This window comes from Hyalella azteca, unplaced genomic scaffold, assembly GCF_000764305.2.
Source record: "Hyalella azteca isolate HAZT.00-mixed unplaced genomic scaffold, Hazt_2.0.2 contig11277, whole genome shotgun sequence".
Classification (NCBI taxonomy): Eukaryota; Metazoa; Arthropoda; class Malacostraca; order Amphipoda; family Hyalellidae; genus Hyalella; species Hyalella azteca.
In genome coordinates this window covers 1,077,136-1,089,530 of record NW_025941278.1, presented here as the reverse complement: position 1 = coordinate 1,089,530, position 12,395 = coordinate 1,077,136, and the positions used below count along the sequence as shown (strand labels likewise).

The window sequence follows — 12,395 nt, the reverse complement described above, 5'->3', positions numbered from 1 at the left end:
AAACGGTTTTTTCAATTGACCAAACAGAAGAGCTCTTATGACCGACAAGTTATGCGGGTCTTTCCAATTGACCAAACAAGAGAGCGTTTATGAGCGATTAGCTAAACGGATCATTTAAATTGACGGAACGAGAGAGCGCTTATGACCGTTGATCGGTTATTACATTGCGGCAGCGCATAGGTGACGTGAAAGAAGTGAGTGCGCCTATGATGATAGGGACCGCGGACTCACCTTGAGCTCATCAATTAGTCGGTCCGTGGAGGCCACTGAACTCAAAGACTCCAGCGATGTTAGGCCAGCATCCAGCTCGTTCTGGAGCGACTCCAGCACGCTGCCCGCCAGCCTGTCCCACAATATATGCAGATATTTGTCAGATATTCGAAGGGAAGTTAGAATGCAGTAATTCAACAGGGTTCAAGCTGATCTTTCAACAGAAAGAGATTATATGTGATAAATATAGATCGTTTTTGTGAAACCTAAAAGATATTCATCGTTGCCGCAAAATTTTAAGATACACAAAGGAAAGATTTTACCACAATAACTTGATACATCAGGATACACAAAGGAAATATTTTATGAAATTAAGCATTGAATAGCATCATCTGTTATATACGCTAGTAAATAACGCGGTAATGACGAGTGTCTTTAGGGCCGAGCCTTTCTCACCGTGTTCTGGAAGGCTGATGATGGAGCTGCTTTTGTTCATCCAACACAGCTTCATACTTTTCTTTGAGCTCTTGTAGCGCTCGACGAGTTTGTCTAAATGAGAAAAAAAAGAAAGATGTATCCGAGACAAAACCTGTTGTTCAGAATGAAAAATTCTAAGTAACGAATTTTGAAAGAGCAAAACAAATTTAGAGGGACTTAAAAAAGACGATATAATAATCACGATTCCTGAAGTTCAGAATGTTAGTACACTCTCAGAATATAATAAAATGAAAAGAATATTATATTTTAAAAATTATTTAAAAATTAACTATTTCGACGCCGCTTGCAAGATAATTTTTCTAATTGAGATCAGTGCAACATAAAAAGATAAATTACTGAGAATAACTGAGTACTGAAGAATAAGAGGATTAATTTTTTCGATTTTATCTATTACCACCGTTTGACTTCATTTTTATAAGATAACAGTTTTAGTTAACATGATAGCCTCATCGATATTTTTACTCGAAAGATTGCCTAACAACGAACCTGTGAGCACATCTCTCGAGATGGAGCAAAACGCCGGCTTCGGACACCCCTCTTGTGCCGCCACCCCCTGAGCTGCTGCCGTTGCTGCTGCTGGTGGAAGAGCCTCTGCCTTCGTCAAGATCTGTATTGTCAGACACGACGTCTTTGGGCTGCTGCCTTGCAGAGCTCCGACGCTGGAGAAGAGGTTTGGCCAGCGGTGGGGAGCCTGAAGGCCCCCGGCCCACAAGAGTGTGGATCGCCTCCAAGGAGTCCGGCTCATGACCGCTGGTGCCGGAATCGTGGAATGTGTCTGTCAGTCGAAAATAACAGGGAAAGCGCCATCAAATACCTTTGTTACATTTCAAGATATTTGAAACATATTCAGTAAACATTTGGCCTGTTAACAATGTTACGGCGCTTTAAAAATGAAATATGTTCCAGTAACAAAGCACATGTTACTATAAGAACTGGAACTTTGCGGTAAAGCTGCGGACATAAACTGACGATAAATCTAATTGATTTAAGGAATGAAATTATGATTGTAGCGTTTTATCTAATTTGAAAAGAAACTTCAGCTTCTGCTCACTCCACACGAGGCGAAAGCGCTGCTCATAGTTGTTACGTCAGTTTAAGGAGAAATTTTATCCCATTTATGCGATTTCTACGAGAAAGCGATGTTGCACGATGATCCCAGGTTCGCGTTAAAGTTCAGGCACATGAACTATATGGAAACCACACTAAACACTTTCTCTCTCTCCCCTTTATCGCATGATAGCGATTATAAATGTAATCTATAGCACGCTTTCATCGCATGTAATACATTATGCTGGAGTAAGGCATTACACGAATTGGATAAAAGGCAAAGGGTAAATTGCTGGCCCACTGCACGCAGCTACTCTAACAAAATTTAGAACCGAGGACGGCTCTGAATTAGGGAACGCCTAGGACTCGGAATATAGTATAAATCAGCTTCTCATACGAATGCGATCAAGCCAGTAAACAAGATCAAACAGAAGTACTGTGTTTAGACGGAGAAAAAATGAAATAGTTTAAGTTTTGATGATGAAAATCATCGAACCAAAATCATCCAAAAGCACCAGTCAAAAATTATCTAATCAAAAATAAACCCATTTGGATTTGTAACAGATAAAGATCTTCGACTCCAGTTACTATAGAGCAGTGGTTCCCAAACTTTTTCAGGCTGGCGCCCCCTTTGGCTTCCTAGTGAATTTCTAGCGCCCCCCACAGACATACGCCTCTTTCTTGAAATTTAGTACGCTGCATAAAAAAAACTCGCGAACGAAGGCACAATCGAAAAAATTTTCACGAGCTGACGTTACCGTTTGGTAGTTAGGACTGTAAATTCAAAATTTCGTTCGAATCTGTTCAGTAGTTTGGAAGAAAAAACTTGATCACTGTGAATTTCGGCTCGTATTGCCATATAACTATGGCAAAATTCAAACAATTTTCACGAGCAAAATATTACCGTTAGGTTCTAATGAATAACTGTACCAAGTTTCATCGAGTTACGTTCATTAGTTTGAGAGATATTCCTTGATCATTGAATTTTGAAATTGGCCGTGAGACCGGCCGCGAGGCCGGCCGGTAATTTGTCCGAGACGTAAACCCAGGAGAGGTTAAAAAACAGATCTGAGTGACGAAACCATCGCTGGGAGTCATGATGGGCTGCACGTGTTGTGTACAAATCGTCAAACACACGTTCGAACTTCTGACTTCGACTTCGGACTACCGCCCCCCTATCGCCCCCCAAACGCCCTCTGCTTTCTTACCGCCCCCCAAAATCTTTCCACCGCCCCTAGGGGGGCGATATCGCCCACTTTGGGAACCACTGCTATAGAGTTTGAATACTTTACCCACAAAAACTAGTGACAATGGTAGAACTTTATTCGCGGAAAACCAACATAAATTGATTGCATGAACATAGAAATGTGAAAAACATTCTGGCTTGAAACAAATCATGGTCAAGAGGCTGAAGGCTCTTTACCATGATTTGTTTCCATCCATCCTCCGACGCGCGCCTCTGTCAGTTAAAATGCAAATGCGGCCGCAAATCTATGTCGCGGATACGATATTAACGCAGAAAATTACTTTAAATACAACAATATTCAAGAACAATAAACTTCAGCGTGCATTCAGATCGCGAATCGATTAAGGTGATCGTATGAACTCACACGTGAGTGAACCGCGCCATTCACTACTTAAAGGAAAAACAGAGGCGTAACAGAACCTCAAAAGCAGGAATTAATTAAACTGATAAAAGTAACAGGCATTGAGAACTACGACCGTACACATCGCGGGTGGCTGACGTCGCGTTCACGGCGCCACGCTCTGCCTACACTTTCGAGAAGTCGAGGAATTTCTCTCGTAACGACGCACTTCGACTGGAAAAAGAATTCGTCTAAAACGGTGCATTAAAAAAATTACGCGGAAGACCTTATTCTAAACGTTTGTACAACATTTCTCATCATTTATGATTTTATGGTTGAGTTTTTATAAGTTGGTTCGTTAGACTTACCAAAGATTAGGAAGTTCATTCGCATATTATTATTTTTTGCAATAGAAGCTCCTTTTCCATCAAAGAGAATAAATAATTACAGTTCACGCGTTAAACAAAATAAATAACTATAGTTCAAGTCACTCAAAATCACGAAATACCAGAATACACGCCTCATAAATATGCAGAAAGGGTATGCTAGTATAATATCTACATATATTTTTCAATGAAAATCCTGAATTCTTCTCACCTTCTTCCCCCTCTTCTTTGATGACATGCAGTTCACTGCCCGGCAAGAAGCCATATTCGAATTCCATATTAAAATACATGCGACCAAATGACCTTCATCACAACAGCGCGATCGTTAAAAAAATTAGCTTCAGGAGAGCATTTCACACTAATATATAGGCAGTTTTTTATCACTTTCGAAGGAATTTACGACATTATCGTTTCTTCGCAGTCTTACGTCACGTCCATCATATTTAGACCTGAATTGTTCTAAGAAATCTCAACGATAGTAAACGCTCAGAGCTGATTACGTACTTTGCGTGAAAAATAATGAATTAGAGCCAGTAAATCAAAGCGAAAAACATTAGACTTTGACACTTATATAGGCATTTTTATTTCCTGTTTTAAGGACAAGATTAAAATTGATATCGAAGCTAATCGATACAAAACTTCAAAAGTATTCAATGTGGAATTAAAAAAACTGAGGGAAATTCAGAAGTACAGAAATGAAATATAATAATACAAATAGAATAACTAGATAAATTTAAGAGCGGGCGCAAAAACCCAAGCCATGTTCGAGTTGATTTCATGTGCTTGTGCGCTTCTTAAATCAGATATTTCACATAATTTTCAAGAATATGCCTTTGGATTTTTCCATACATCATTGAAATTCTGTTTTCAAAACACGGATTTCCATAATTAATTACCGAGCTTCAAGTCAAAAATTGTCGGCAGCTCTTCTATTTTTCGATTGCAAAGCAACAAGTAGTAAATTTTTCCAAGGATCTTACATCAGAACAAGCAATCGCAAAATCATAGAAACGCTTCCATGAAAAGAGTTAAATGTAATCCTGCTCGCTTCCCGAAGAGCATACCACAAAAATCTACACCGACATAATACATCAGTGAGGAGAGCTCGCGCACCGAGCACCCACCACGTGGCACAGTTCGCAGCAGACTGACCCGATGCACGAACACTGACCAGACCAGCGAGTTAAAACGACTGCAATATTGCCGCACTAGTGGAGCTAGCGCAGTGAGCGGCATTTAAAGGAAGTACAAAAACTCGTACAGTGACGGCCAAAATTCTTGAATGAAGGTTCGATTATGGCAAGTTTCATTTTGATCGCGGCAATAAGGTTTCTCGTATGTACTGAATTTGGATAGAGAATTTGGATCTTCGCGGATCTATTTTGGATATAGAATATCCTAATTATTCTCTTAGGTATGAATATGCGAGAAATAATCACCCGTTAGGTTCAATGTTTGAGTTGAACGAAATCGGAACGCACTCAAGATTCCATAATAAATTTCGAACATGACGGATACTTTTATACAAACACTAAAACACAGATAAGAAGAAGGAAAATTCAAGCTTAAGCTGGAGATTCTCGTATCACTATGAATGTTTTAAAAGCATATTAAATTCGAACATTTAAAACACATATGATTCGTCGCGCGTGTCGCATTATCTCCGCGTAGTCTGTATGAAATCATAGCCAGAAATGCCTCGCGGTGATAAAAATTAAATAATGGGAAGAAGACTTGCTGTATTTTTCCCATACATCCTATATCAATCACATTGGATTTTTCATTTTACTAAACAATTTTTCATATTATCAAGCAAATAAGTAAAATGTAGTTTTAATTTGATCTTAATAAATGAAACGGATTTACTTGAACTTATTAGAGAAGGCTGAATACATTTTCACAATAATTAATTTCTTTCCAAACTTATAATTAGGTCTCGATCTTACAATAGCAACGAAAATACGTTTTAACTTTCAATACCCTTGAGTTCAGAGTGATCAACTTGAGGCCATGGCTCGCCTTATAAGACAATGGCCTATAGAATGCTAATTACTTTAATGAAGGTCGCCCGAGAAACTACGATGCAGAATGAATCATGATACAGAAGTGTTTAAAAGGTGAACAAATGAATGTTTCAGGAGAAATGACCTCGGGAAAAGCCGAGGTCAATTTGTTAATCGTGAAGAGTTTGCGTATTATGCAATGCTTCGTGAATGCACGTAGTCTGTGAAAACAATTTGATTAACAAAAAAAATATTTTATATCAAAAGAAACGTCTATATTTCAAATTTGTTTTGGAACTATGAAAATGGAGTTCGTTTCATCAATGTCGATCTTGGAAATTACCACTACGTATACCCTTCGTTCCGCCTCACTGAGTAAGTTAACTATTGGTTGTTAGGCCCGTAGACTTTTGCTCAAAGAGATAGAAAACTTAAAAGGTTTTAGGGAATACTTTCATACTTTGACTCTTCGAAGGACTAAGGATGCAGAATTTGCGAGTTAGATTATCCAATTGCGGATACGAGGTGGAAAATTGCCAGCGTAGCGGAAAAATCACATAACAATACTATATTTGTATTAATGATATTTTTATTTGTATAATGGTATTATGGATAAAATGGGGAAACACGAATTAGGTGATCATCAACTGGATGATTACCAAAACAAACAATTTTATGAATAAAGAAAAAATAAGGTTAAAAAAATATAACTCAGTACTCACTGCAGTGAGTGACAGAGAGCGCATTTTCTCGTCGACGAAAACTTGAGGTCACGGACAGACGGACGGAAAGACAGACAGACAGACAGACAGACGGACGGACGGACATGGCGAGCATAATAGTGCATTTTTTCCATAAATGAGAAAATGCGCTAAAAATGAATCAAAATTTACAGCGATTATAAACCAGTGAAATGACCTAAAAACTTCCAAAAAGAAAATTTCCAATTTTATATATATTGAAATGTGTTTACACTTTCCGGATCCTTTTTAGCGCATTTTCTCATTTATGGAAAAAATGCACAATTATGCTCGCCATGTCCGTCCGTCCGTCTGTCTGTCTGTCTTTCCGTCCGTCTGTCCGTGACCTCAAGTTTTCGTCGACGAGAAAATGCGCTCTCTGTCACTCACTGCAGTGAGTACTGAGTTATATTTTGTGCTCTTCCGCCGAATCGGGATGATTTACACACACTGAACGTTTCCTTATAGTACTTGCTGCTAAACCACTGAAGCCACTGATCAAAGAATCAGATAATGATAACGCACTCCCGGAAAATAACATGTTCAATAATTAATCGGAACAAAATTTTGATGCGGGCTAGACTTTGAAATACGTGCCACCTAGTGCTCGGGGAACACGTAAATCAGCTTCTCTATGTCCGTTAACTCCGTGTCGGCTCACGGTTTGAAGGGCAGCCTCTGAGCAGATTGCAAGCTCGGTATAATTAGGCTTGGTGGCAGAAGCTTCTCATACTCTCAGGCGACTCTAATGTCGGAAAGGACATCCTGACCAGAAACTGATTCCGATCGGGAGGCTACGTAGACCCTGAATAATTCTAAGCCGAGTGGAGCAATTCATGGGCAGAATTTAAGCAGTGCTTGAATTTTGTTAGGGACTACATGCAAACGAGCATACCTATTTTATACCTCAGACTCACAGTTCATAAGTGCGGGAATGAGGAAATCTTACCGTGGAATTCTTTCGGGAGGCTGGAGTGGACCGAAGTGATGACTTCGATCTGAGTCTCGAGCGAGGTCAGCATGCAGTCCAAGTTTGCCACTTGCTCGTAGAGCGAACGGATGTTCTCGGGTCTGCCGAATAGAAAACTTACATTACGACAAGAATTTACATTAGAACATGAATGAAAATTCTTTGGCGCTCGCTGTAATTCGCAAAATTCAAGTGATAACCAGAATAAACACTACGCAAACAAGGCAAAACTTGTTCTGAGCTCGGAAAAATTCCGACAAAAGTCAGATCAATAACGGAAACGGAAACAATCCAAGTAACTTTCAACTACACACATATTATAATGAAACAATGTCTCAAGAATCATTGACAGCACAAAAAGTATAATAGAAAAGTTGCTTATTAAGTTATTTGTCCCCTGAGTTACATGGATGCATGGAAGACACAAAAGAACATCTATAATAGAATGGTCATGTAGTTTAGACCATATATGTCATCAAAGAGTTTTTCGTAAGAAAATCCAAGCGTCAAATGTAAGCAAAATCGCTAAAATTAAATACCTTTCAGATTCCAAAAAGGCAAAGGAATTTGTAGTACAATCCTATTAAGAGTAAACTGTGTCTTCTAAACCTCACGAGCATAAAGCATGTCAGTCAGGCGCTGTTCCAGACTGTGACTGCACGAACATACCGACATCAAACTTTCTCCTAACTCAATAAAGTTACCAGCGGGTGATAAACGATCTGTTACGTACACGCTGCTTGCACAAGTAGAGTGCGCGCAAACTCTTATCCACTTAAACTCATTACTTTATGCCTGTGTCAATATAAGGTCGCAGTTGTAAGAGGGCAAAATTTGTTGATAAGATTTGTACAGAATCGTTAATGTTTCCTGCGCGTTCATGAAGAGGTTGGTACCTCGATCGTTAAAATAAATGCTGCAGTTATTTAAATAATTATCTAAATAAATTGCACTCCGTCTTGAATAACGTATTTTGCAAACAGATATGTAATACAAAAAACTTGGTGGACTTTTGCTCGCAATATAATTCGAGAATTGCGCGCTCAATATCAATACATTCACAAGCGGAGTTACTATGTTCGAATCAGTTTCGTTCCCTAGCAGAGTTTCCATGTTTCCGCAATCAGTTTCATTTCCATAAAGCAATTCCTAAAATAGTTCATAACCAAAGAGCGGCAAAGAGTTCTTAGTTTCTTATTAGGAACGAGGCCTCGCAACCAGCGCTTGTTCACGAGATGCAAAGGTAAACGTTTCATCAAACATCGTTTCTCCCACGATCAAACAACGATTGTGATCAGGCAGACGTGAGTTGAGCTTCTCGAGAAAGACGCATGAAAAAAGGCCCAAACACGTCTTTTATTGTTGTGGCTTTTGAAAGACCGTTTTCGGATCAAAAAATCTTTCAAGGTGCCTCACAAAAGCAGTGTTGCAATTCCAGCATCAAGTTTCTGTTTCTTGACTCTGGATCAACACATTAACTCATCATAAACAATAGCAGTTGGAACTATAAACAAAGAAGCGTCACGAAAGTGAAACCGGTTCCTTGCAAATTGCAATCGCTGTCTTCCAGTTCAAACAAAGATGGTAGTGAAATAGAACGGTAACCTGCTGCAATAACCTGCGGCAATTTGGCAATGAAAATATGTATTACTTGTGGGTATAAATTAAATTCATACGATAAATATTAGGTGTCACATCATCATCTCGAAGCGAATGTTACAAAAAATTAACAATGAAAAAAGAAGAACCCAAGAGTTCCTCAAATCCCAAACCCCAAGTTGAACTTGGTCAGGACGTACAATCCCCAAAGTACAAACAAAATATTTTAATTGTATTTACCTTTCACTTGTGAGTCTATTTAGCATGGGTTAATTATCTTCTTGTATACTGTCACTATAATTAGCAGATATATAGCATTATAAATTTAAACATCAAATCGATTTCACGGTTTATTGCCTTGTAGGATTGAGGAATAAAATTTTGTACAGACTATGGAATTAGCAATGCATATATAGATACTAGTCGGTGGTAAATTCTAGACATTCCAACTCGTAAACTCTACGAGTTTGTATGATTTTCTACTCGTAGATTGACAGAACATAACAAGATTACACATTATCACCAATGTGGCAACAAGATACGCAATTAATTATGGTATTATTTCTTTACGCTCCGTTATTTTTAAAATTTTCTAAGTCATCCAAGTTTTCCTCAAAAATGAGACAATGAATAGAGCTTTCCCGTCAATGAAATACACAATGAAATGAAGAAATAACGACTTGTTTGAAGTCCCGCGAAGCACCATAACTCCTGCAACGAGAGCAGCCGCGTTAATACTAAGACTAAACCGCCGCGGGACTCCACGCCGGTGGCTGCTTCTCAGTGTCAGTTCAGAATACAAGAGTTTCGTAAAGTTTCAAGAGGTGATGGAATCATCTGTTCGAGTTTGTTGAGAAACTGAAGCATGAAAAACATGAGTGAGAAGCCACTCACTTGCAAGTGTCAGAGAGGTTATGGTAGAGACACTCGTCTCGAATATTCACTGAAATTTATTTGAACAGATCGTGACATTACCGAAAACGATTGTAAGCAGCGATGCAGATGCACAGTGCAGAGAAAACAGTAATGACGTTAACAACAAGCAAGGCATCAACCTTGAAGTCGCGTTACGACACGACATGATGCCTTCGTGTTTCTTAAGTTCTTGCAGAATCATCTGTGAAGCACTGACACTGAGTTCTGAAGCATAAGTTACAACATTGCTATGATATATACCAAAGTTAGATAGGAAATTATTTACGTTTCTCTTCGCCTCTGAAGTATTAATAAGATCGATATAAATGTCCTTTTAATGATCCACGGTCATATCCCGACAAAGAAATTCAAAGAAAATAATGTTGTCGTCGAATAGTCCGATAGTCAATAGCACTTGAAGCTATTTTTGAGATAATCTCTAGAACGCACCACAGAGCTACAGGCGATGGATCACGTTGACGAATCTCATCCGGTCTGAGGTCGATTTACAAAAAAAATATTTTTATCCTAGAATCGACCATTAAATTTTTTAAACCATTAATCTAAAAATCAGCAGGAGGCAGTTCAGTCACGAAACAATTGCCTTTTCGGTCAAGCCGATCCTCAGTGACGTCAAAAAAGCTTCGTGGAAGTAAGCCGTTCGATTTGTTGGGACTTATTTTTATAGTCATCGTTGTTAAGCTTTCAAAAGATTTCAAAGGTCGCTAGGAATTTGTTCATTCAAAAATACAACACGTCGCAAGAACACGGAAACATTTGCGTTTAGGAAATAGTTAAAGGAAAATGTGGGATGGGATATATCCACTAGTATGAATCATGGTAAATCGTTTCAATTTATACATTACTCTATATCAGCCGAATATACCCCGAAAATAAAACCTCAATCATAGAAAACTTTATGCTTATGCAAGCTGAAAACAGAACCAATTAAATAGAGGTGAAATAATTAGAGTCGTATATTTACAAAGGCATCATCAAATTTGTCGCATTCTTATAGCCCATTCAGGCTGCAATCACGAAACTGCCAGACTCATTATTTCTAATGCTTTCATGATACCTCGAGCATACTAAACTTGCAGTTCCAATTCAGTAAAAGAAAGAGGGACATCTCAGTAACTGGCGCGCGTGTTTTGTAACTCAGCGAAGCGAGTCGCAATAACTGTCGACGCGCCGCATACAGCTCGCCGACTGTGACCTCAACACGAGCCTACTGCAGGACACTTGTTTGTGGACCACATACTTGGACCCGGACACGTCCTGAGGCTTAAAAGACAGCAAAATACGCCAATGGGATTCGATCAACTTACACTTCGTATGGAATAATTACTGTACGTGTTCATCGAGCTCGGACAGTGAATTGAAAGACCGTAACTCGCCCGACTGTGACCTAAAAACGAGCCTATTACAGGATGCTAGTTTGTTTAATAGATGTTTGGATCAGGACTTGTCCTGAGGCATGAAAGACAGCAGGATACGCCTACGAGTCTACGACCAAACAATTCCTCATGGAACAATTGCTCCACATGTTTATGGTGCTCGGACGACAGTGAAGGGAATATTCCTACCAGCGTATATCGTTGAGAGAAACTGATAAGAACAATCCAGACGTTAAGACTGAAAGCAGCATAGAACAACCGTAATAAAATGATAAGTTTAATACAATGCGTCTTTAGCTTCGCTGAACAATCAAATTTAAATTAATTTTTAGTTGAAAGGATTCAACATGCAGTTTTATAACATAAATCAAGGAAGCGTGCGAATTCTAAACGTTACCATCAAGAGTTGCAACTGTAATGGATTTTTTAGTAAGGTGCTGGTTCTTTTGATAAATTGCCTCAAGAAGGGCATATTTTGTGCCCATGTTTCAATTTAGAAGCCTATTTCAATTTAGAAGCCTATTTCAATTTAGAAGCGGCGCACGGTCTTGAATCCATAAATTACATACATTTTTTCACGAATCTCTGCATTATACCTTTGAGGCGATTTAAAAATAGATCGTTAATTATGAAAAATCGTCAAATATGTCACTGCATTAATCCGACACAAGTGTTTGCCGCACCTGTCTTTGAAGCGGCGCACGGTCTTGGCACAGCCCGTGTTCTCCCAGGCGTCTATGTTGGCCTGCACCAGCGCTCGCTCGATGGCGAAGCCCTGACGCTTGGCGCGCAGCATGGCCGCCTCCTGCGTCAGCGACTCCGGCAGCAAACGCACGGGCTCCTTCACGAGACCCAACAGTACCTCATACTTCTGCTTCCATCCTCTCAACACCTGGCAAAAGAAGAGACAATGTGTCTATTAAACATATTAATGGATTCCTATTTACTAGTTTTCAAAAATTTCTTAATTGCTAATATGTAGTCTGACTTGTGTTTCTACCACGTTTCGTTATATGTAGTCTTGATGTCGTCCAATGCGGTATG

The 12,395-nt window shown here is 39.2% G+C and overlaps 1 protein-coding gene across 3 annotated transcripts in view; it reads right to left on the bottom strand.

Annotated features, from left to right (window-relative positions):
* Window positions 1–12,395, bottom strand: part of LOC108678820 (kinesin-like protein KIN-14I) — an 84,074-nt gene that overhangs the window by 22,078 nt on the left and 49,601 nt on the right. For 2 of the 3 annotated variants that reach the window (XM_018167306.2, XM_018167305.2), the window contains exons 2-6: window positions 12,035–12,243; window positions 7,420–7,541; window positions 1,195–1,483; window positions 667–759; window positions 232–343 (exon numbers count right to left, since the gene is read on the bottom strand). In XM_018167306.2, coding sequence (XP_018022795.2) covers window positions 232–343; window positions 667–759; window positions 1,195–1,483; window positions 7,420–7,541; window positions 12,035–12,243 — 825 coding nt within the window. Of the gene's footprint in view, window positions 1–231; window positions 344–666; window positions 760–1,194; window positions 1,484–3,938; window positions 4,226–7,419; window positions 7,542–12,034; window positions 12,244–12,395 lie in introns of those variants that run through there. The other variant, XM_018167308.2, reaches the window with a different exon arrangement.